Genomic DNA, 26,534 nt, shown 5'->3' with positions numbered 1-26,534 from the left:
ATCATAATTTTTATTCACTTAATTGTCGTAGAAGGAAAATCAAACACCTAAAAATGTGAAATAAAATAACCATTAGGTACATGAAGTAAAAATCTTTTTATACCACTTCTTGGTGAAATCAATGATCAATATTTTAATACTTGACGAGTATGTAGGTATAATGTATGTATACATTTAGCATACACTATCCGCTCCGCTCTGCTCAATTTTACAGTTGATTTACACTGGTTTAGCACCCACTTGCGACCGCGAGTGAAATGACACAGACATATGACAGACACTGAGCTAAAAGCTTAACTTTGACTTTGTGCAAGTTTATCACCTCTGTGTGAGTGAGATCGGGATCTTTCTCCCTGTCTAGTTCTGTAAGTGCTCCGGTACTCGAAACTTATGAAAAACTCTTAAATAAATAGTAGCAAATATTACATTTAGAACTATGTACATACCTGTTGTATATTTCTTTTAATTGATTCAAAAAACCATCAATTTAGCACAGGGATCTTAAAACCTCGTGAAAAATAATCATGATCTACCAGATGTAAATGGTGTATGTAATGAGGTGTAAATGAGCTCCCCTCCACGGTGTTTCCCGAGCGCTATGACATGTCCTTCTTCAAAAGAGGCTTGTGGAGAGTATTAAGCGGTAGGCAGCGGCTTGGCTCTGCCCCTGGCATTGCTGAAGTACATGGGCGACGGTAACCGTTCACCATCAGGTGGGCCGTATCACGTATGCTCGTTTGCCTACAGGGGCAATAAAAAAAGGGTGGGTGTACTTATGTACGCGCGTAAGAAGTTATACTTTATTTTTATTAATTTTTTTTTTTTATATATATTAAATAATTTAATAATAAATATTTGACGTTAAAAAATGAATGCTAATAACACTTTTTTTAACGAGTGTACATGCGCGAAAGTTAACCTGCGGATATATTCAGACTCGCCAAGTTATGTCGGTCGTATTGTAATGAGCGATTTAGTGGACAACTTCATTTCTGTTAATTTTGTGTCACGGTGCGCGCGCATCGTAAAATTTCACTCTCATAAATTTTTCATAACGCGCCTAAAGAAGTATAACTTCAAAAAACGGTGTGATTTAAACGACATACAATAGAAGGACGTCAAAAAAACTAGACATGTCCATGGACTTTTGAAAATTCAGGAAGAGCTTACTTGTCTAAAATTTGGAGAGCATATAAACTGATTACTCAAAATTCAAACCATTCGAGAAATTGTATTCCAATGTTTTTCAATGTTGACTTGTGTAGTAGTAAAGGTTACCGTTAATGGTATTGTTATTGGCACATAGTAATATAATATTAAGATAGTTTCTAAATCCCAATAAATGTAAATTTTATACTCCCACTCAAAAGCCTTACTTCACTGACTGCTATAACATAACGTTTATATAAACGTCAGCTGTCACTTTGCTCAAGTTCATTTTCTACTGATAAAATTCCGCTTGAATATAAATAATTCAAACATGTGCAAAGCAAATATGTGCATTAAACTTTGAGTTTAATTAATTAAAAATTAAGACATTGTAATCGAAATTAATTTTAAAGTGTAAAATTGGGACGGAGTTAAATTATAATTCTTAAATAAATGCTGAAATAATTCTTGAAGATTAGGTTAATGCATTAAAGTTCGGCACTGAAAAATGTCATATCCTGCTGAAAATATAGGTAGAAACTATGAAAGTATACGTGGATTTGGTGACCGAGACTCTTCGGTGCGGAGATCTTTTGAAAATGGTGAGTATTTAATTTATTATTTCAAATTTGGAGTTGCGTCATCTACCTCGTGTATAGAATGTTATTTCAGATTTGAAATTTTGCATCAGAGCATTAATTCAAGGTAAAATTTAAGCCACGTCATGGAGAATACGCCTTAGTTATTAAGTTAAATTGGTTAGAATACATTTTGTAACATGTTTTAATACCTTTGACAAATCTAGATTACAAAAAAATAAGTACTTTGAGTTTAATATTGTATTAATATTAATCTAAAATTTGAGAATATATACAGTAATATTCAGAAATAATTTTATATTAATGGCTTCATAAAGATTTATCTTATAGAATATAAATATGGATATTCATTATATTATTAGTTGCATTTCTATTAATATTCATTATAAATATAAGTGCTTAAAAGCTATCTAGAATTTGGAAACTTATTCTTGATAATTAGTGTCCTAATAAAAAAAAAAGAACTTTATAGACAACACACTGGACTTCAATATTTTTTACTTCAATGATATAATTATTATTAGAACTTGATGGCAGATGAATACAAGTAGCTGATCAAGCTGCCAATTTTGATCACAGTCCACATGAAGTGCCAACGGCTTTTTGAATTAACGAAAAGAATTTAGCTGTTCTTAAAGAGCCTGAATACTTATAAAAGTCATTTTGTTGTGCTGTAAGACATAAAATATAGACATAATAATTATTAATATTTCTGTAATATAATAGATAAAAATTATTCTATATGTGGTATTCAGCCTTAACCCAAATTTTATCAGAAAAATTAAGGGATGACAAAAAGAAGGGAATCCTATGTTATCTATAACTTTTAATAAATAATGGTGACATTATATTATATCTTGCCAGTATTGTTAAGCTTGAAAAATGAGATAGCTGCTACTCAATATAATTGGAAACTTGGCTCTCATGTTTCAGTTTGATTGGGCAGTATTCACATTGATGTCTGGTAAACACTAGTTAGGCTGTGTTTATTGGCTGAGTTAAAGCAAAAAAAGAATAGTAATATTATTTCCACATGCAATGTTTTTTAGGTTCACCCTAATAAGACTTACCAAGGGCTCCCACCTGCATACTGTTACTGGTAAAAACTAAAACTGGTAAAAAGTAATTTACATCATCTACACGAAACATAAAATGAATAAAAGATTGTTTCGAATTGCCATTAATAATAAATTCATAAACTGTAAAGAGTTATCTGAAAAGTTACATATTTTCAACCAAGTTAAAGATAATAATATAAAAGATAATAAAAGATAATAAATGTAAAAGATAATAAAATTTCTTCCTGCCTGTGTGTTGCTTCAATTTGTTAACGGTAGTTTTTATTAGTCTGTAGTTTTGTTAAAGTAAAGAACATCTCAAAGTTACTAAGAGTCAAAAGAGAGTGTCACTTGAATGTAGTGTATAAGTTATTTCATTAGGCCTTAGAGGGTTAGGAATTGAAAACTTAAAACTATTCAGATCATCTTCGGAACATGAGTTTGATCTTTCTCTTTCCAGGAGGAAAATACATTGATTCACTGATAGGAAAACAATAACTATAAACTAAGGTTTCCAGTGTCACTAAAAGGGTCTTTTGTAGTTTTAGTAGGCAAATAGATTGATTTAATATACTACATAATGTTATTCTGGATTATTCTGGAAATACAATTAGAGTGTGCTTATGAACATTTCTGGCCATAAATAAAGTCTGTGTACTCGTTTAAAGTGCTATTCAATCAATTGGGACATTGGTAACCGTTAACATACCAATTCAAATGTCTCAATGCTCAATTAATTTCAGCTTGTGACACAGTATAGAGATACTTCAGTGATATTACGGGTCAGTAATATTTATAATATTACGGTTTTACATAACAATAAAACCGATATTATGTGCCGAGAAGGAAAACATACAGCATTGTATTATGAAGAAGCAGTGTGTACTTAGCTTAAATTCCTTGTCTATGTCCAACCATAGACAGTCAATTTAGTTCCATCTTTAGCCGCTAGGTGCTGCCAGCAAGTATAAAGGAAGCGCAGCCATCTTTGATCTTCATAGTCTTCACCAGGAAGAACTTCCTGCAATGCTGTATGTTTTCCTTCTCGGCACATAATATCGGTTTTATTGTTATGTAAAACCGTAATATTGATGTGCCTTTGGAAAACATACAGCATTGTATTATGAAGACGTGTTTGTTATCTGCTGGTGAAATTATTAAGCACAACGCTATGATGAAATAGGTAAGCTATAAAATTATGAAGCGCAATGATAATGTTCATAATTTATATAATTATTAAATCGAAAAAACACAGCTGTTAACTTTCATGTTAATTCAATAATTAAAAAATATTTATAAGTTTGTAATAAACATTTTATCTTGTATACACAAGAAAATGTATAAATTGTATAAATGATGTATATACAACATGAGTAAATGATGAGTAAATGTTTTGAAAAAAAAGAATCGTGAGGATCTTTAGGAAGCTCTATTATTCGGCAATAATTATTCTAAACGTTTGGATGATTTGCAATTGCCTCTAGAAAGTATTTCGTCTATTGGTTCATTATCAATCCATCTCAGAGGCTACTGCTGATCTACAACTTCTTAGAGATGGGTTGATGCCACTACCTCGTAAGGTTGAACGAAGACCAGTTTCCAATTACAGTACGGTATGCCGCTTTTGTGACAACACACATAGTTGGAAAAAAGTCCTTACGAATCTTACTGGGCATGTCTTTAGTTTCATGTTTAAAAAGCACTTATGCAGATTATTGACGAAAATGGATTTCAATTTTAGACCCAAAGACTGGTATCAGAAAGATGTCTTTCTCTGTTATCAAAGAACCTGTCTTTAGAAATGTTGAGCAAAGTAAGGTTATTAACTCTGCGTCCAGTAGCCAGCAACATGGTTGTTGGTGTCCTTCAAGCTACCTTGAGGCGTGATCTGGTGGTTGGGTTTGAAGAAAACCAATTTAGAACTATTCTCGGATCTCATGTGAATGGGATTATACTTAGTAAAGTTGTAATAAGTAGTTGAATTTTGTTTAGTTATTCCGATGGCTTTTTTAGAATAGCAATTTTTATTAGAGAGCTTGAGAATGTTTGCTGTCCTACATGTATGTTGTCCACAGAAAGTCGACAGCGCTGCTTTATGCAGAAGGATTGTTTTACAGGCAAAATTTTCTTTTTGGAAAAGAAAAAAGAATTTGGCAACATCTGCAGACTTAGGATCAATTTTAAGACTGTAGCACCATATGCACCATCTTCTAGTTGCTGGTAAGTATGCTGGCAAAGTGGATTGACACCAGCTAATTTTCAATAAATCTTCTCCTGTGTAGACAGTCTATTATTTGTACAACCTCCCCCCCCCCCCGTTTCTAAGCTTTCAGGGTTAATGTTTACCCTGTGGAGGAGGCAGGTTTTGGATTTCGTGCGAGTTATCTAGCGTTCGGGATCTGAGGGCTTGGAAACCCAAATGCTTTCGCTCAGTCTGGAAACACTACCAGGTAGGTCCCCTAGACACTGTTGAAGTGAGTCAGTACTCTGGGGAAAAGGTTGAGAGGAGGAATTCTCCATGCTAGTTGCATCCTCTACGGTCTGCTGAAGGTATCCAATCTTGGTCGGCGAATGGGTTTATATCCGGATGACCCCACTTTCGAAAAACTTTTGTGGTCACTTGTGGTAAAAAGTGCCATTTCGCAGGTTGATTTCCTCGTGATAGCCTATCGGCTACGATGTTGTACCTCCCCGAGAGATTATAAGCTGACAGTTATCTTGAACTTATCGCTTAGTTTAAAAAATCGAAAGGTCAACCGCTAGTGAAATACTTTCAGATTCATTTTGATTGTCACTACCATTGCAAATAGCTCTTTTGTGGTTGAGCCGTTTCAGTTGTTGAGCTGACCATAGACAGGACGTTAATATTTTGTCTAATTGTAACCCCTACCCATATCCGAAGCTTCCGTTGCCAGGAAATGGTTGGTTTTGTGTCTCGGCAATGTTTCACATGTGGCTCCGCGTCAGCACTGCATTTGTAACCCGTACACATGTCCGAAGCTTCCGTTGCCAGGAAATGGTTGGTTTTGTGTATCGGCAATGTCTGACATGTGGCTCCGCGTCAGCACTGCATTTAATTGTTGACACATGCAGGATGGCCTGTTTTTTACGGGGGTGTTTTATCTTGAAACTTCGCAAGAAAATTTGCAAGTTAACATAGAGTGATGTAATTCCGTCAGAGTTTGAGCTAGAATGTTGTTGAGTGGCCACTTTATTTCTCGCAATTTTTCATCGAATCCCTAGCCATGTCATCTCTTGAACCAGTGTACTAATTGATTTTTTGTAAGGCTGACTTGGCAGCCCAAATAATCAAAGAGCTTCACAGCTTATGTGGCCTGAAGACTCAACTTGGACTTTTTTTGATGGACCAGGAGGGACTTGCGTAGGTGGGATAACACTCAACATCCCTTTGCACGCAATGTTTCCGTGACTGAGCATGCTATGCAAGCAAAAAAGGTGTATTTGTCTTCATGGACCAAGAGAAAGTCGCGTAGGTAGGTTAACATTTGACTTCCCTATGTACGTAAGGTCTTCGCGACCGAGCATTTTATGGGAGCAAAAAAGTTTATTTGTCTTGGTGAAACAAGATCAAGTCGTGTAGGTAAGCTAGCACTTCGACTTTGCACGCAATGTCTCCGCGACCGAGCATGCTATGGAAGCAAAAAGGTGTATTTGTCTTCAAGGACCAAGAGAAAGTCGCGTAGGTACGTTAACATTTGACTTCCCTATGTACGCAAGGTCTCCGCGACCGAGCATGCTATGGGAACAAAAACGTTTATTTGTCTTGGTGAAACAAGATTAAGTCGTGTAGGTAAGCTAGCACTCTACTTTGCACGCAATGTCTCCGCGACCGAGCGACCGAGCACCCTACATAATGGAAATTGACATGCCAGCCCAGATAATCCAAAATCTTCACGGCTTCTGCAGCCTGAAGTTTCAACTTGGATTTGTCTTGGTCGACCAAAAGGAAGTCGTCTAGGTAGACTAGCACTCGAGTTCCTTTTGCACGCAAGGTCTCTGCGACCCAGCATGTTATGGAAGCAAAAAAGGTTAATCCAAAAGCTTCACAGCTTCTGCAGCCCGAAGTTTCAACTTGGATTTGTCTTGGTCGACCAAAAGGAAGTCGTCTAGTAGACACTAGCACTCGAGTTCCCTTTGCACGCAAGGTCTCTGCGACCCGCATGTTATAGAAGCAAAAAGGTGTGGCTCTGAAGCCAGACCGAAGGGTAGGCATGTCATTTCATACTAACTCATAAGAAGGTACCGATTCCTTCCTGAAGGTACTGATCCTCAAGAAGTATCGACGAAATTTTGCGACCTATACTAGAAAAATATTCCTGAGAAATGTTCAATTTTATCATCCAGTCCCCTGGGTGGGGAAAGTTTGGTACCGAGGTGTCCGAAAACAGTTAGGTGTTTTATCTTTACGACCTTGTTCAACTCTCGAAAATCGAAAATTGGACGCATTGATCCGTCGCTTTTCTTCCGCAGAAAAAGGATTTTTTTTTTTTTTTTACGTTATTTGGTAATCATACATGGTTTACAAATTATTACAATTTTGGTGGCACTCAGTGCCTCCCGTCGGTGTCTTCAATTGCCCCCTCTGGATTGTGCCAGATGTTACAGACTATAATTGTTTATCATGTTTGGCTTGCCTTTTGTACGAGGTTGTGACAAATAGGATTGTAGCCCTCCGAGGGACTGAATAGATTTCAATTTAGTATTATCAAACAAAAATTCCTCAATGAGTGGTGCGTTGGCAACAGGATACTTTGTTAGAGATCACGGAAATTAAACTTTGACGTCTTATTTTTATCCATACGGCCCTTTTTTCCGCATACAATTTAAGACGCTTTTACGGATAACTTGTACGACGATTTGCCAAAGTTTTCAGTAATTATGTTACAAAGATTATTAGTTTAAATCTGTTGTGTTTTTGTCAAAATTTCCGTATTGACGAGATCAATTTGTTTACAACAATTTTCGTTACATTCAATTGTTACACACAGTTGATGCATTATTAGATTTACAACGTCACTGACCTGGTGGGATAACGAGCCGATTCGAAGATCGACCGTTACCTTTGAATCCCGTCGTTTCTTACGCAGAGACTCCTTTTGTTCTTTTTCGCTTGACGAGCTGTTCGAACGCGAGGCGTCTCCATCGCGTCTCGCCTGGACATCTTCCCTCTCGGAAATTATGGAGCTTGACTCAACATCATCTCCAACAGATGACGCGTGATTCATGGCGTCCGATGATAGGATTGGTAAATAATACTCGTAATGATTGCAAAATAACACTCATAGAAACACAAAATAAATATTTTTTGCAATTAATAAGAAGTCGAATAAATATTTGTGGATTTGCGACTTCACAGTACGAAAGTACACAACGCTATGAAGATCAAAGATGGCTGCGCTTCCTTTATACTTGCTGGCAGCACCTAGCGGCTAAAGATGGAACTAAATTGACTGTCTATGGTTGGACATAGACAAGGAATTTAAGCTAAGTACACACTGCTTCTTCATAATACAATGCTGTATGTTTTCCAAAGGCACATCAATATGGCATTCATATTGTCTTGTCTCTTCACTGTCTGAAATTATTATTGTAGCAGCTATCATAGAATGGAACTTATTGGATGAAAAGTTTAGTTGTGCTATCTGTTCGAAACAATAACATTAGGATGTTGGTCTACCAAGCAGTATTTCCTGACCTATAGAAAGCCATTCCTTTGTTATTTCCCATCGACTGTTAATTCTGACCTAATTTGTCTGTCCTTAAAATTCATTCAATTGCTGAAATGAATTACATTAATTTCGGTGTAGAGATAGACGCAATTACAGTATCTGTCTGTGTGAGCCCACAACTAGCCTCACCATCATTAATGACACACCTATATAAAAATCGGGAATTTAATTTAACAATGTAGGTCCTTATTACTTGCGGGGTTTAAATACCGGCATATTCACATGATTGAAGTCGTTGCGGCCTAAAGGATAAGACGTCCGGTACATTCGTAATTTGTGATGGACCGGTGTTCGAATCACGCAGGTAGGTACCAATTTTTCTAATGAAATACGTACTTAACAAATGTTCACGATTGACTTCCACGACGAAGGAGGAATTGTTTGACCAGATCGGAGAAAGATATAGTGAATAACACAATGCTGAGATCACCAAACAGTTACCATTGCCTTTTTATTGGTAAGCTTTGCTTTAGGACACTGTTGCGGCGTTTGACCTGGGGTCAGCCATTGCTTTTTCGCTTACGGTTATCGTAAAGAATCCACTTTTCATCACATGTCACAATTCGATCCAATATTCCTTCATTTTGATGAAGAAGATGAATAAAAAAAACAACTGAACGTCGATAATCGAATGTTGCACATTTTTTAAAAGAAGAGCTTCACTCAAAAATCTCGAACCATGAAGGTTCTATGTCAATTCGAAGTACCTATTACAATAAAACGGCAATTTCATCCTTTAACTCCTATTATTTGCAATGTTGATCATCATTTGGCGTATGTATAGCAATATGATAACTGTAGTTTTTCATTGTCAACGATTCTTTCGACTTGCATATTTTTATTAATTTGTTACACAAAATTCCTCTAAAACTTTATATACGATCCAGCGGTACTCGCCCGCTTCGCTGGGCATTTAAAATTGACATTATTATTTCTCACCCCCACTAAGATTCTCATCATTAACGCCCCCCCAACTGATGTAGGGAGTCCAACACTCATATAAATATTGGCCTATCCATTAAGTACATGTATTTACTACATGGATACCAAGTTTCAAGTCAATCGGATGCATGGTTCAGTAGTCATAACGGAACATCCGTAAAAACCACTGTAGATTTATATATTAGTATAGATAAATGTAGTGTAGTTACTGGGATATCGCTAAACTATAATGAAGAGTACGTTTCTCTTCGCTGTTCCTTGTCAACAGTATTAACGATATATTTGCGTGAAGAGCTAGCGCGATGCGGTTTTTAATACGTAAGTTTCAGTGTTTTTTCTCTTAACATTTATAGTGTACTAGTTTTTGCCCGTGACTTCGTCCCCGTGGAATAGTTACTTTGGCATAACGCTAAATTGTACCCACCTCTTCATTTACGTATAAAGTGAAAATATTTTTGTAGAATGTTAAGGAGCTATTTAAGTTACTGAAATCACGCTTTTTAACAGACTTCAAAAGAAGAAGTTATTAATTCGACCATAATTTTTTTATTTATGTATGTTCACCGATTTCTCGAAAGTGCTTGAACCGATTCTTTTTTTCTTTTTTTTTTTGAAAGGGTAGACTTCCCGAATGTTCCTGTAATCATCAAGATCTGATGATGGGTCTTAGCGTGATGTTATATAGCCTTCCTCAATAAATGAGCTATCTAACACTGAAAGAATTTCTCAAATCGGACCAGGAGTTCCTGAGATTAGCGCGTTCAAACAAACAAACAAACTCTTCATCAGTTTTATAATATTTTTATATTGTATTCAAGTTCATATTAATTTTATTTCAACTTCTAAGAAATGTAATCATAACATGTATGAATATCAAAACAACTACTGGTTCCACAAAGAGCCACAGTTCTAAGAAGAATCGGTGTTGTAATCTGAACGGATTCATTTTCTGTTACAACTGATCTTGTGTTCTTTAATATCTAGTTGATAATATTTATGATTAAAACGAATGGTTTGTTAATTAATGTCGCAAACGTTCTGTTGCTAAGCGGACAGTCACGAACATAATCGTGAATGCCTCAGTTTTATTCGAATATTCACGATCCTATGATGCAGAGCCACCATCTGTGATTACGCAAATTTATAAAGTTTACGACTGATTTTATTACAATATGAGGTTTTAAACTGAATTTTAAAAACGCATCACATGTCTTTTTTTCCCTAACTATTCGCCTAAGAGGCTATTCCAGCCTGGACGGGTAGGTGAGCTCACGGGCTCAACCTTAGAGAATTTGCTAACACTAACCCTAGCAACAGTAGTGCCTCGCTGAATCTACCACCGGATGGGAATCGCGACTCACTGAGAAAATCCGGTGAGAAACTCAGTGGGATGTGTCTATGGATTAGTTCGCTCGACAGCTCGACAAGGAAGGTGACCGGTGCTTAGGGGTCTAATGATTTAATTTTGTGTTTAACATTAGAAATATATCTGCGCGTATTCGGAATAGTCCCTTGGCTAATAGTGAACAGGTAGGGAAAAAGAACCAATGTTCCATAGGTTTAAAAAATATATTGATAAATAAGATCAATAATATTTTTTTTTACTATAATGTGTGAACGACATCACGGCCCACCTGATATTAAGTGGTTACCGGAGCCCATAGACATCTACAAATGCCGCCATTCATCTTGAGATATGAGTTCTAAGGTCTCAGTATATTTACAACGGCCCCACCCTTCAAACTGAAACGCATTACTGCTTCACGGCAGAAATAGGTAGGGTGGTAGTACTTACCTGTGCGGAAACACAAGAGGTCCTACCACCAGTACCTAATTACGCAAATTATAATTTTGCGGGTTTGATTTTTATTACACGATGTTATTCCTTCACCGTGGAAGTCAATCGTGAACATTTGTTGAGTACGTATTTCATTAGAAAAAATGGTACTGGCCGGGTATTCGAACAGCGATGCATCGCTAGATACGAATGCACCGAACATTTTATCCTTTAGGCCACGACGATATCAAAATTCTATGAACATACCCATAATATACATAAAATATACACGTCTAACATACAAACCTATATTAAGGCTGCCGCATTTGTCCGGTAAAATAGATACGCCTATGAAGGCGTTAAATCATATTTGTAACGCATTGAAATAGTATTTTCATTTTGTTTCTTGGACGTACTAAATTTACACAAAATTTTTTTTTACTGGTGGTAGGACCTCTTGTGAGTCCGCACGGGTAGGTACCACCACCCCGCCTATTTCTGCCGTGAAGCAGTAGGGTAAAGCCGAGATAGATGCCCCACTTTTTGAAATAGTCATGTAATTTTGAAAATATAAATTTTATTCGAATAATTTCTATTAATGTAGTTAGCTCAATCCCTTATGTTTAATTAGTATAAAATTTTTTTAACCAATCAAATACAGATTTTGCAGAAATTCGTTTTTTGTAGAACCTTTTTTTGGAGGATAGATGCCTAACTGTATGGATAGTTGCCCCACCAAGAAAATACTGAGTAGGATAGATGCCTGCCGTGCAGGATAGATGCCCTTTATATCGTGAAAATGTAAAAACCAAACCAAATATTAAGAAGTTCTATTCCTAACAGAGCAATAATTGTCTCCAAGAAACATGGGTCATAATAATAAAAAATATTTTGTATTTTTTAAGTCTATGAATGTTTATAATTAAAAGATAGTTCTCATATCACACAAATGATCATAATTAAATTTTTAAAGCGTTAAGTAAGCGTAAGCTAAACTTCAATTTTTTTAGTTTCAACATGCATTATCCTATTTTTTTATGAAATTAAATTTTACATATATTTATTCAACAAAAATATAAACTCTCAAGAGTTTAAACAATTAATTGTTTATAAAATATTCACATTAAGTGTCAATGTGTACATTGCAAAATCATATTTTTTATATTAAATTAACACAATAAAGATATCTTTATTATTTTGTCCAATTGAAGTTTAACTGGATAGTGCTTTAAATTTTCCACATCTTCTACATAATTTCTGAAAAACACGTTTCATGTAGCTAGTTCTGAAACACTAAACATTGAATTCAGTCGGATTACGACTTCGTATTTTTATAGTTTTCAAAACATTCAATGCAGATATTATTACATGCGTTTTAGGGTTATCCCTTAGATTTCTTTAGGGGCAAATCTATTGTTTTATTTCCTTTCATTTTATAGTTAAGTGGGTTGTCTTCATCTTCGCTGCTTGAACTGTAAATCAGTTGTTTGTGTTTTATGTTTTCGTGGCATATTTCTGCTGTATTCTGAAATGGCAGAGTATGGAGGGATAGATGCCTCTAAAGGCACCTATACCCCAAAAAATCAGGGCAATTATCCTTTGTGATAAGGATAGATGCCCAAATTTTTTGTAAATAAATTATAAACTTAATAGCATTTATTTACACCTAGATGCAGACTCAATGAACCAATATATTCACGTAGCAAAAAATATAATGGAATTTTACACTAATTATAAAGTTATACCACGCTAAATGCTAACCTTTCAATCTTTGACGTGTTCGTGAAATTCCGCGCGGAGAAAATTATGTGCACGAGGAAAACACTTCGTCACCACGCGATTGTCAAATGGTAGATAAGGTATAGGGTGACTGTGGTTCCTACTTATTAAATTAATTTTTTGTCATGAGTGCGGGAAGTTAGGTTTTTAGAACATGAGGCATCTATCCCGCTGCGGCATCTATCCAGGTTTTACCCTAATGCGTTTCGGTTTGAAGGGTGGGGCAGCCGTTGTGACTATATGAGACCTTAGAACTATATCTCAAGGTGTGTGGCGCATTTACGTTGTAGATGTCTATGGGCTCCAGTAACCACTTAACATCAGGTGGGCTGTGAGCTCGTCCACACAGCAAAGCAATAAAAAAAAAAAAAAAAACATAGATTTGTAATGATCCAATGTTATGTAAAGTATTTATTATATAATAGTATTACTTGTATAATATTATTATTCGGTTTTCACGAATCTTACAAAAATTTCACGGCTTATATTGGCGTTTCTTATTGCCATCACATTGTTTCTGTCGTTGCGTTGTCTGTTCTTCGTCGACAATTGAATATTTTGCTAACTACCGTCTGTTTTGTTACAATACGTTTGAATAACTTTATTTCTTCTAAAAGTAGTTTTAATTCTGAATTTATTACATTATTAACTATTTTTCGGTGTGCTTCATATAATATTTTAAGATAATGTAAAGTATTTTTCTGAGTTTCTCGCCGGATCTTAGTGGGTCGCATTTCCGATCCGGTGGTAGATTCTGCGAAGCACTGCTCTTGCTAGGGTCAGTGTTAGCAACTCTCCGGTTTGAGCCCCGTGAGCTCACCTACAAACATTAGGGCGAAGCTGAAATAGCCTCTCAAGGCTATCAGCATAGGTAGAAAAAAAAAAGCTGATGTAGATGATGCGCTCCTATATAGGCATATCCCGGCAACATTCTGCCGCTAAGAACGATTTATAAATGCACGAAGAAGAATTTACCATAAACTAACTTTTCTAGAAATAATAATCGCATTGTGTAGCTTAGAAATTTTTAATCTTTAAGGAGACTTATGCCTGCTTTTTCAAACCAAAACAAAATATAACTTGTGGTTAGAAAAAAATATGTTTTGGAGCAAGTACATTAATGCTGGTGAAAGGGCGTGTGGTGAAGTATAAAGAAATCATCGACAGTGTTTCTTCTTGAAGGACAAAACGAAGAATTAGGGCAAGCATAAAATCATCAGGTTGATTCATTCGAGACTGTACTTAGTCCAAGGGTGGTGGAAATCCACATCGTAAACTGTACGAGTTTCGGAATGTCAGGTGGAACATTCGAGATCAACAACCCATCGTCTACTTCTCATTGCTAAAAATATTAGTCACCGTTTTTATCTGTAGAAACTATGTTATGGTCGTAACGAAAGTGTGCCGTTTCGCTTGATTTTTGTTAAAAGACACTTTATTTAGTGTTCAAAAGTTTTTTAACGGACAAGTGAAAGGCTATTATTGATTGCCATGATTACTTTGTGACTTGATTTCTAAACAAACTATCAATTGTATGTACATGAAAGTGTTCAAGAGAGGTTCAGGAATTGATGCGACTTAAGCCCCTTTACATTGCCAGTACTGACATGACGTCACAATCTTTATAACTATATTTTAGTTGATGAAAACTTTATGTATACAGCGTTTTTTTCCTCTTTTAATGACGGTGGTTATATACAATGTCATTGTCACTTTGTGGTTTTTTTGTACTTTTTCAATTAGTATAATATGTGGAACATGTTGTTAAAATATGCGTACTCGTGTCATTTTTAGTTAAGTTAGTTAAATAAGTTATTATTGCGCTTGTAAAATAATAAACGAACCATATTGAAATATTACTACAAATTTTCCAGTGAATACATTCATAATATGGTCGGTATCAATATATTATTTTCTAGATAGTGGGATGTCCAACACATGTTTGAGATTTGTGTAAAATCTTAGTGGTCTTAGTCTTAAAAGTCTTAGTGGTGGTAGTACATACTGTGAGTTCGCATGGGTAGGTACCACCGCTCTGCCTGTTTCTGCCGTGAATCAGTAATGCGTTTCGTTTTGAAGGGCGGGGCAGCCGTTGTAACTATACTTGAGACCTTAGAACTCATATCTCAAGGTAGGTGGCGGCATTTACGTTGTAGATGTCTATGGACTTCGGTAACCACTTAATATCAGGTGGGCCGTGAGCTCGTCTAACCACCTAAGCAATAAATAAATAAAGGTTATAAAGTCTTCCAAAATTTACTGAAGTTCTTTTTTGCTTCTAGGTGGTATAAAAGCCGGGGCGACTCATGCAGCCCGGCTCGCGTACCAGGTCCTCTCTCGACGTAAGGTTGCCGAGGAAGGCGCGGCCAGACTGGCAAGAGTCTTGACTGCCTTCGATCTGACAGCGTTAGGGGTCGGCAGCACTCTAGGAGTCGGAGTGTACGTGCTGGCTGGTGACGTGGCCAAGAACTATGCTGGACCGGCTGTGGTCATATCATTCTTGCTGGCGGCAGTGGCTAGTGTGTTTGCAGGTGAGATTTCGAGTGTGATCTTACAATTTACGAAGGATGGGTAAAGGGACTAATATGTATGTATACTATACTGAGACCTTAGAACTTATATCTCAAGCTGGGTGGCACATTTACGTTGTAGATGTCTATGGGCTCCAGTAACCACTTAACACCAGGTGGGCTGTGAGCTCGTCCACCCATATAAGCAATTAAAAAAAAGGGACTTTGCATCTCGTTACCACAGTTTATTTCAAAATACGGGTGGTATTTGAACTTTAGGTCAAAAGTGGTATAGGAGTGTGGTTTGACCGCCGCTGGTATTGAAACTCGTGGCTGTGGTATGAAGAGTTGCGGATCGTAATGGAATAGTGAAGGGCTAATACTCTACGTAGAAAGATTGCTGTCAAAGAGTTCATCATCATCATATTATTCAAGCGATAGTTATCATAGAGTGTTGGATATCCGACAGAAGCCTGATTCGGGCTAACTACACGATAATCTTGCATTTATACAAGTTCCGAACAACCACATTCGGAGCGTATGTAGAGCAAGCAAACATCCTGAGCGGTGGAATATATTTTACTGACTCTATCAATTACTCTCGATGCGTGATTAAGATATGTTGTTGTAATTTCCGCTGTCCACATTAATTACAAGACCATAGACTGAACTGAAGTTAATTGGAGGCGGTAGGATAAAACGAAAATTCAATTCATTGTCTAGTGATGTTAATTTTTGTTTGGCGGGTGGGCGAGCTCGCAGCTTGTCTTGTTATAAGTACTGTAGCCCATAAAATTTACAACGTGGTTGCTGTCTTGAGAAATATGGTCGATATTTTAGTTTTATTTTAAAACTAGCTGACCCAGCAGACTTTGTAGTGCCTCAATCGATAAATAAAAGGCCTAAGCTTTTGTATAAAATAAACTTAAAACAAACCAAAGGAATCCGTCCGAAGCGGGACACATCAAAGGTAAAACAAAATTGTTATTTTTATTGAATTCCGAGCATTTTCATATTTATCTACCTTTTAAGCCTTCTCTGGACTTCCACAAATAATTTAAGACCAAAATTAGCCAAATCGGTCCAGCCGTTCTCGAGTTTTAGCGAGACTAACGAACAGCAATTAATTTTTATATTTTAAAACTACGGTCCCTCATTCCAAGTGGAATTAAATAACTTCTTGGCGGCAAAAACGGTCAGGGTAATTGTGGTCCTATCTGTCAGAGCTTACGGTACCTTTCAGTTTGAAGTTTAGAAAAACTAATTTTAATTTAATTGAAAATTCCATTTCCAAAATACCAATTGTAATTGAAAAGTTCTACTTAAAGTCTTAAAACGTTTTTTATTTTAAATATTTATTTATTTATTGTTAGCATAAAAGTAGAAACACAATCATAATTTGCATCTGTGCTTGAGCTAGGTGGTAAAACCTGTATCTCAAGCAACAGTGCTCCTCGTTCAGAGAAAACATCAGCTTTACTTAAGAATCTTCAGATACAAAATATACAAAATAATACAATACAATACACAAAAATACAAAATTACTAGACAAAAATTACACTGAAATTCATAAATTGCCCAAAAGTGACAATATGTGAGCTTATTACAAATAACAAAAGTGTGATATTGGAATGATTGTATTACATTACCCTCTGTGTGTAACGAGTGAGAGTAAGAGGGCATGTGTGTGTAATAAAAAAATATTAAAAGTTATTTAATAAAGTTTCAGTGTCTTTAAGGCAGAGTCTTAGAGTCATGAAACATTATTTATTAGATTTTGAGATTTTATTAGACATTTGTTTTTTTAATTTCCAGGCTTGTGCTATGCTGAGTTCGGTGCTCGCGTGCCAAAGGCTGGTTCTGCTTACGTGTACAGCTACGTGTGCGTGGGCGAGTTCATAGCTTTCATAATAGGATGGAATCTCATACTCGAATATATTATAGGTAAGTCATCGAATCCTCTTTTCGTGGTCGCCGGTAATTACGGATCCTCCCGATCCTTAACGGTGCTTTTAGGTACCACAAGCACCGGTCACCGTTCTCGTCGAACCCGTCGCTTGCGACGAAGGGCTCGACGAGCGAATTAACCCTCAGACACAGCCCACTGAGTTTCTCGCCGGATCTTCTCAGTGGGTCGCGTTTCCGATCCGGTCGTAGATTCTGCGAAGCACTGCTCTTGCTAGGGCCAGTGTTAGCAACACCTCCTGGTTTGAGCCCCGTGAGCTCACCTACTAGTTAAGGTTACGCTGTAATAGCCTCTCAAGGCTATCAGCATAGGTAGGAAAAAAAATAAGTAATCGATCCTTGGTATATGTCAGGGACTGCATAGGGACAACTTATATTGCACGGTTTTGGCATTTACAAGTTAGGTTAGTTTTCGTTATCGTATCCCAGTCGGAGTAGCTTTGTGAAGGAGATTGCTGTAAGGCAGTTATCCGCTCCGATTTGAAGAGTGCTTGAAGACCAATGTACAATGTATGTAGTTGAGACCTGGTGGCTGCATTTACGTTATGAAGTCTATGGGCTCCAATAACCACTAGACATCAGTAGAGCTGCGAGCTTGGTCCCCTATCTAAGCGAAATTTAGGTATTATCAGTGTAATTTTTTTACCGTCCTATGTGTTCTCGACACACCGAAGTTAAATGGAAATCGTCGATTTGGGTCGTTTTATGTGTAATGTTATGTGTTCATTAACTTTGTCACATCACTAGATCACTAGATTCGAACGACTTAAATAAATTACTAAATAGAATTACAATGCTTACTGGTGGTAGGACCTCTTGTGAGTCCGCGCAGATAGGTACCACCGCTCTGCCTATTTCTGCAGTGAAGCAGTAATGCGTTTCGGTTTGAAGAGTGGGGCAGCCGTTGTAACTATACTGAGATCTTAGAACTTATATCTCAAGGAGGGTGGCGAATTTACGTTGTAGATGTCTATGGGCTCCAGTAATCACTTAACACTAGGTGGGCTGTGAGTTCGTCCACCCATCTAAGCAATAAAAAAAAGTTTAGGGACACAAAAGCATTCACCACAATCTCAGTCAAACAAGGGTTGGTTTTTAAGAGTGTTTTTTTAATTGTAACATTTAGTAATTTATAATATTAGACGGTAGTTGTTGAAAGTGTTGGATGTATTGGTTGGTGACGCGTTAGGCGCGGCGTCAGTGGTGAAGGCGCTGAGCGAGTACCTGGACTCATTGCTGAACAAGGCGATCTCGTCGCATCTGGAGGCGGCGCTGCCCATCGACTCGCCGCACCTGGCCGACTACCCCGACGTCTTCGCCTTCTCCGTCATTATGGCTTTCTCTGGTGAGGATCTCGTCGAAGGGCTCGGCGAGTAAATTAACCCACAGACACAGCCCACTGAGTTTCTCGCCGGATCTTCCCAGTGTGCTTAGTGAGAGTTTCTTAACGTTCTTGATAGCATAAAAGTTAAGCCAATTTTGTATGCAGTTGGAACAGCACCCCTAGCGGCAAACGCACGCAAACGATCCCATTCCATACAAATATGAGTTAACTTTCACGCTATCGAGAACGTTAAAAAGCTCGCACTGAGCACACAATGGGTCGCGTTTCTAATCCGGTGGTAGATTCGGCGAAGCACGGCTCTTGCTAGAGTTCGTGTTAGTAACATCGTCAGCTCTGAGCCCCGTGAGCTCATCTACTAGCCCGGTGACGCTGATATTTTTAGCTTAGACCTTTTTTTAACTTTGGGGAATCTCACTTTACGGATACCCGGCCGACAGGGGTGGGTGCCGGGTTGTGTCGAACTCTGCGCCTCTTGTGAAAAAGAGGTCGCGGACCGAAGAAGTCGTCGCTCTCTCCCAATTGGTCATAGGAGACTACGCTTTTAGGATGGCGCGCTGAGTTGAGCTCAGCTCTCGCCAATCCCGCCCGGCTGATCGATTACCGACTAAACCCTATCGAGCCACTTTACTCCGGCTGAGCGGGACCCAGGTACCATAATGTGCGCGCCACGGGCCCGTCTTCGCCGGCTTCTGCCCCAATGTTACGTTGGGCGAGATATGTCACCAAGGACTTCTTCCCCCTCTCCGCTACGACTCGTGAGAGGCGCACTGGAGTCACAACACACTATTGACAAGTTCTGGCCTGAAGGATAAGGCGATCGCAGTGCCCATATCTAGTAACGCGATTACCGGCGTTCGAATCCCGCAGACAGATCCAAAATATTCTAATACGTACTTATCATACCTGTTTGACTGCCATGTACGTCACCGGTGCCCTATGCGGCGCACTGAAGTAACTATGTCGATTTCTGTTACTAAGGCGCCGGAATATCTAGTAGAGTCTAGGAAAGACCAGTTCGAAGATACTGAGAATTTATTTCTAAAAGACTAAAATGTACATAAACAATCAAAAAAGGCAAAGTTAGGCAATCCAGGCGACTTAGTAACAAAAATCGATATAAGTACTTCAATGCGCCGCGTAGGGCACTGGTGACTTACACAGCGGTCAAAGGGTTAAGTCTGTACTAATGAAAACTGCATCACCGAGTTCAAAGACTCTCGGTAACGATCGACGGAACAAACCAACAGTCGATTGATATATGTCTATAAACATGTCGCAATACTAAGTGCGTCTGTTTGTGCGTGCGCAGTGGCGCTGTCGTTCGGCGTGAAGGAGTCCACGAAGTTCAACAACGTGTGCACCGCCATCAACCTCTGCGTCGTGCTCTTCGTCATCGTTTCCGGCTCGCTCAAGGGTAACTCTACATATAAACACATAGAGTCAATGTGCTCATAGAGAAACTAATATTCCAACAAGATCTAAGCTAAATCTGCTGACGCACACAATGGAAGCTGTAAGGATAATATTAATTCAAAATAATCAGAAAGCGACATCCGTTTGCCAATCTAGATTTTTTTTAAGCCTAAGTAAGTCTATTTAGGGAGCCAGCAAAGTATAGCAAAAAAAAATAACATGTATGCAATTCACACGTGTTAGAAGTGAAACCTTTTTTTTTTATTGCCCTTGTAGGCTGACGAGCATGCGGCCCACCTGATGGTGAGTGGTTACCGACGCCCATGGACTTCAGCAATGCCAGGGGCAGAGCCAAGCCGCTGCCTATCGTACCAAGCCGCTGCCTACCGTACCTAACCTTCAAAAATTAAAATACAATTATCCTAAATGTCTAAGTATATTGTTAGTAAAATTTTGTCATTAGTAAATAATTGTAAATCACCTTTTATAGTATGAGGTAGCGCCCTCTGTGAATTGATATTTTAACTTCACGTATATCCTAAATTGAAATTCACTACAAGAGGTTTCATACACACGTTAGTATTAAAACATCTCACAGATGGCGCTGTATTAAAAATAAAATACTTTATACGTATGTTTTAAAGTATGTAGGAACTGAGCATTCTGTCTCACTTTTTCTTTCGATTTTTCACTTGCTTGCTCCGTTCATGCTACGTTCGCCCTGTCTTACTCTCTCAATCGCTCTCGCTCAATCGGTCTCGATCGCTCTCTCTCTCTTTTTCGACACTTCCGTTGCATACCTACCTGCGTGACGTTACATATGTAAAATTTTTACCCTCATGCGCCTAAAGAACTTTCACTTCAAAATCGCGAGGGCATTGACCTCGTACTTTGGGTAATAATCAAAGGCTTAAACCACGTCAGAGCTTATTCAAATGAATATGTAAATATAAATGTTGTGCTCGCAGCGGACACGAGCAACTGGCGCATTCCGGAGTCGGAGGTGCCCAAGGACGAAGGGCGCAGCTACGGCACGGGGGGGTTCGCGCCCTACGGACTCGCCGGCATCATCCGGGGCGCCGCCGTCTGCTTCTACGGGTTCATCGGTACGGTACAGCAGCGCGCCCGCCCCCGCGCGGGACGGGCGCGCTCTCACGGCGGCGCTGTGCAGGGTTCGACTGCGTGGCCACGGCGGGCGAGGAGGCGCGGCGCCCGCAGCGCAGCATCCCGGCGGCCGTGGCGGGCTCGCTGCTCGTCGTGTTCCTGGCCTACTGCGGCGTGTCCTGCGTGCTCACGCTCGTGCTGCCCTACTACCTGCAGGTACCCGCGCCCCCCTCCCGCGCCCCCTCTTGCGCCCCTCTCCCGCGACCCCTCTTGCGCCCCCCTCCCGCGCCCCCTCTTGCGCCCCCCTCCCGCGCTCCCCTCGCCACTGTTAAATACATTCTGTGTCTTGTACCAAAAAATTGCTATTTTTTTAGGACGAAAAAGCGCCATTCCCCTTTGTATACGATCGTCTAGGCTGGCCGTGGGCTAAGTATGCGGTCAGTGTTGGAGCCATATGCGCCCTGTGTTCAAGGTAATAAGATGCATTTTTCTTATTCTTTAATTATATATAAAATAATTCAAAATAAATAATTCTTTATATCTTTTCCAAAGGACAATGCCCATTTTCTTAAGGCGTTTGGGCCCCTAAAAAAAGTTGTCGGGTCATGATGGTTTTAACTTAATTTGATAGACAAAGAAATATCGTTTCATATTCAGAAAACGATTATTATATTCTCACCCAGGTTTATGAGAAATCTGTTTCTTTCTGCAGCTAAAATTAAGTTGTTAATTGTTTTCTTCGAAATCAATAATCGCTCTCATCATTATTTACAGTATTAAATAAGTTAATTGTGGTTAATGTTGTTAGAAATAAGCCCTTACGTACATTTTATTATTATAATACCCTCTTAATAATAATAAAATGAAATGAAAATCCGGAAGCCGGCAACGATATTGTTGTTGTTGTTGTTTTTAAATTCGCCAATAAGCAAGCAAAGAACGTAGCCTATACAGCCTAGTCTGTCGTAGTTATTTAATTATTTTTTTTCAATAAAAAACTGGTGGGGTAGCAAGGGGGCGTGTAAATAGCCCTCCTGCGGCGGGAGCATATAAAGCGGGGTTGTAGAAAGGCGTGTAAATAGCCGTCCTAAGCGGTATGTGACAAATGTTTGTCACTTATAATTAGCGGAGCGGTAAAACTATATAGCGGTAAACAAAAGCTAGTAATCAAACTAAAGATATAAATTAAATACACATAAGCGAGCGGGCGGGCGAATGATTACACGGAAGCAGCAATAAAATGGCAATAAATTAAAAGAACTTGCACTCACCTGTAGACCTTGCCAGTGACTGTGGTGCGGGCTTCGGCGATGGAAGCGCGCGGGCGGCGGGAGGGGGGCGAAGCTCACGTAGCTTTTCGTAAGCACAAGCACTACGTGCACTACGGTACATGTGCCGCCATCTAGGCAGCTAGCGGTGAAGCGTTATCGATCGGGAGCTAACACCACGCTTTGGATTAAATTACGCTCGCGGTAATTAGTAACTGACAAACTCCAAAGGTGGCGCCATCCCAATAATTCATTAGCATCCCATTACTAAATCCGCGCGTAACCAACTGGTGTATTTCTTTTTATTGCTTTTTGGGAGTTTTGACGTCAACTCGATGAATAGCACATTGAGTGAGGGTGAATTTCCGCAGACCTTTTATCTTAAAAAAAAAACAGTCACTGCTATGTTAGCCACAGTTTTATTCCAATGCCTCAATAATCGTGAACAACGATTATTGACGTTTAATACTCAAAACAACACCCAATCTATATATTATACATCACAATAAACTATTAAAAAACATTAAAATAAAACTTCAAGTGACGCTTCACTCGGGTTGCTGCCAAAACTCTCTGATCATATATAAGAATAGAGTAATGGTAGGCCATTGAGATTTTTACTAATGGAATCAATAATATCTAAAAATGTTAAATAATTAATGGTTTTAAGTAATAATTATTATTACAATATATAAATATTGAATTGAACAAAAATAAACTAAAAAGTCTGAATTATAACCATTAGCTAATTTTTTATAAATTGTTGTTCAAGTCACAGACAACTCTCTCGTTTGGCAGTTTAAATGTTTACTATAAGCCCTTTGTCTATTGGCGAATTTAAAAACTATGGCACTCAGTTTTGGGATGTTATCAAATAAGTAATTTATTTTTTTGTAAAACAATGCCAGGTTGGAAGAAATGTTGATACATAAACTAAACAACGTGAAAAAATAAGGCATAGTTTTTCAAGTACAAATAGTTTTGACATAAAGTTGGCCCACTTTTGGGCATTGTCCTTTGGAACATAGTTTGTTTGAGCTTGCCACTAGGGGCACGTCGGGTTCGCTTATTACGCAATATTAATTAGCGAAACGTTTATTTTTCATAAAATTATTAATAGACATTTTGATCAAAATATGTCAGTGCTAGCAGAGAGTGTAAAGCAACATCAGCCCACCGTTGAGTAGTATTACTACACTGATTAAGAACTGAACGACTAGCGACGTTCCCAGTGTGCTGACATGACAATGTGCCTGTCGTGCTTAGTTTTTATTTTTTTATTACCCTTCTAGGCAGACGAGCATACAGCCCACCTGATGGTGAGTGGTTACCGTCGCCCATGGACTTCAGCAATGCCAGGGCCAGAGCCAAGCCGCTGCCTACCTTTAAGTACTCTCCACAAGTTTCGTTTGAAGAAGGACATGTCATAGCGCTCGCACCGTGGAGGGGAGATCATTCCATAGCCGGATGGTACTTGGCAAAAAAGACCTCTGGAAACGCACTGTGGTTGACCGCAGTGCCTCCAGGTAGTATGGATGAACTCTACTCCGGTGGCGGGCGGTGCGATGGTAAAAACGAGATGCCGGTTTAGTGTACTAACATGACAATGTGCCTGTCGTGCTTAGTGCGCTGACATGACAACGTGTGTTGTGTGGTTCAGTTTGATGGGCGCGGTGTTCCCGCTGCCGCGGATCATCTACGCGATGGCGTCGGACGGGCTGCTGTTCCGGTGGCTGGGCCGCGTCAACGAGAAGTACCAGACGCCGCTCGTCGGGACCATCACGGCCGGCTTCCTCACCGGTCAGTGTACCCACTGCTGGCATTCAGCGTTCTCCAGGACTCTAAATGATACAGGGTGTGGTTTCAAAGGTGATCTCCCAGGTTGAGGAGCTCAACTATTCTGAATGTACCCCGCCTAACAGGTTACAAACTACAACAACGTACAAAAAAGTTTGTGAACCAATGAATATAAATAGAGCACAATATTTGTAGCAATTGACCAAAATATTTGATTTTGCAGATAATTTTTTTTAAATATTGCTAACAATCAGTTTGAAAATCAGGTACGTTGGCCATGATATTCAAACTGGAGCAGCTGATTCACATGATGTCCATCGGCACCTTACTGGCGTATTCAATGGTCGCATCCTGCGTTTTACTACTTAGGTGAGAATAAAGAAATCTTTTTTTAAATTTTATTATACATGTTTTCTAACACAAGACAAATTTTTGATATTAAACAAAATATATTGATAACAGCGCCATCTAGTACGCAAAAATGTTTTATTAGAAAAGTTGACGACAGCGCCATCTAGTGTCGTGTGAGTGACATGATGTGATTGTACAGATACGAGGCGAGTCCGCAGCGCGCCGGCGCCGAGCGAGCCGCGCCCTCGCGTCGCACCGCCACCACCGTCACCGTGCTGGTCACGCTCTACGGTAACTGGTTTTTTCCAACCTATTATAGTGACCTCGAGAGGTCATACTAATTTGACCGAGCAAGTAGGTGAGCTCACGGGCATTTTTTTTATTATTGCTTAGATGGGTGGACGAGTTCACAGCCCACCTGGTGTTAAGTGGTTACTGGAGCCGATAGACATCTACAACGTAAATGCGCCACCCACCTTGAGATAGGTAGGTATATAGATAGGTAAAGTATATAGATAGATATAGCATATAGATATTATATAGATAGGTACGTTAGATAGATAGGGCATAGATCAGTTATAGTTAGATAAATCAGTTATAGATAAGCAAATCAAGCACTCAACAAAAATGTTTACGGGCGTCGGCCACTAGATGACCTCGCTTCGATTAGTTTCTCATTGCTTCTGTAGATGGCAGTAACATAATATTATCTATCCTATATTTTATTTTTAAATGAAGGATGATGTAAATTTTCAGAAACCACAAATTGGTAAAATTTAATCTATTTGTCTATAACAAGTAAGTAGTTGTATGATTTATTAATTCTTTTTTTTATTTTTTGAGTTTAGTTTTACAATAATTAAATGCCTTAATTTTGCCAACGTATAAGTTTAGGGGCATTCGCTACAAGATGTCGCTAGTTTCCATACAAAAAAATATTGTTTTCAAGTATCGCAGTTTCAGGGCCCTATGCACGGGGCTCTAATCAGAGATCGTTGCTAACACTGGCCCTAACAAGAGCCGTGCTTCGCAGACTATCACCGGATCGGAAACGCGACCCACTGAAAAGATCCGGTGAGAAACTCAGTGGGCTGTGTCTGTGGGTTAGTGTACTCCTCGAGCCCTTCGTCGCAAGCGACGGGTTCGACGAGGGTGGTGACCGTTGCTTGTGGTACCTAAAAGCACCGTTAGGGGATCCGCCTCGTCTCGGGCGGGGATTGCGGTGGTCATTCATATTACATCTTTGTCCAGCAGCTGATACCAAGTCTCTCTGAAGAATTTTTGCCCATAGACACTAAAAACAATCCACGGTATAGTTATGGTAGAGTAAAAGACGATTCCGATGTTGATTGGTGAATTGATTTCAGGGATATGGTGCTTTTTGATGATGTGGTGCGTCAATAGCTACGGCGACCGGGTCCTGGAGGGGCACGGCGGGTACACGGCGCTGCTGCTGCTGGCCACGGCGCTGGTGGTGGCCACGCTGTGCTGCATCTCGAGGCAGCCGGTGTCCGAGAAGAAACTCGCTTTTTCCGTATGATTTTTTATATCACTCCATTCCACTCAACAACGTTACTGTAACCGGATTAGTTCACTAATAGTTAGTTTACTAATCCGGTTACAGTAAGTAACCGGGTAATTTTACAAATTCTAATTAATCATTTTCATTTCATTTCACTGCATATTATCATTTTGCATAAAAATAAGAATATAAATTAAAATAAGAC

The 26,534-nt window shown here is 38.9% G+C and overlaps 1 protein-coding gene and 1 long non-coding RNA gene across 3 annotated transcripts in view; both read left to right on the top strand.

The window, feature by feature from the left end:
• Positions 1-1,461: 1,461 nt before the first annotated feature.
• LOC114244992 (cationic amino acid transporter 2) overlaps positions 1,462-26,534 on the top strand; it is a 44,459-nt gene continuing 19,386 nt past the window's right edge. The window contains exons 1-12 of one of the 2 annotated variants that reach the window (XM_089728981.1): positions 1,462-1,751; positions 15,337-15,585; positions 17,380-17,508; positions 18,719-18,874; positions 20,184-20,288; positions 21,256-21,393; positions 21,459-21,607; positions 21,766-21,863; positions 24,320-24,459; positions 24,723-24,825; positions 25,007-25,098; positions 26,175-26,341. In XM_089728981.1, the coding sequence (XP_089585107.1) occupies positions 1,658-1,751; positions 15,337-15,585; positions 17,380-17,508; positions 18,719-18,874; positions 20,184-20,288; positions 21,256-21,393; positions 21,459-21,607; positions 21,766-21,863; positions 24,320-24,459; positions 24,723-24,825; positions 25,007-25,098; positions 26,175-26,341 (1,620 nt within the window). In that variant the 5' untranslated portion in view covers positions 1,462-1,657. Of the gene's footprint in view, positions 1,752-9,715; positions 9,817-15,336; positions 15,586-17,379; positions 17,509-18,718; positions 18,875-20,183; positions 20,289-21,255; positions 21,394-21,458; positions 21,608-21,765; positions 21,864-24,319; positions 24,460-24,722; positions 24,826-25,006; positions 25,099-26,174; positions 26,342-26,534 lie in introns of those variants that run through there. The other variant, XM_089728982.1, reaches the window with a different exon arrangement.
• LOC149502406 (uncharacterized) lies at positions 3,143-4,955 on the top strand. Its single transcript, XR_016323378.1, has 2 exons — positions 3,143-3,989; positions 4,882-4,955. It is a non-coding gene; the product is annotated as an uncharacterized LOC149502406 (long non-coding RNA).

Source organism: Bombyx mandarina, chromosome 08, assembly GCF_030267445.1.
Source record: "Bombyx mandarina strain Sakado chromosome 08, ASM3026744v2".
In the NCBI taxonomy this organism is placed as follows: domain Eukaryota; kingdom Metazoa; phylum Arthropoda; class Insecta; order Lepidoptera; family Bombycidae; genus Bombyx; species Bombyx mandarina.
The sequence above is the reverse complement of the archived record's forward strand: the minus strand, read 5'-3'. Positions and strand labels throughout refer to the sequence as shown.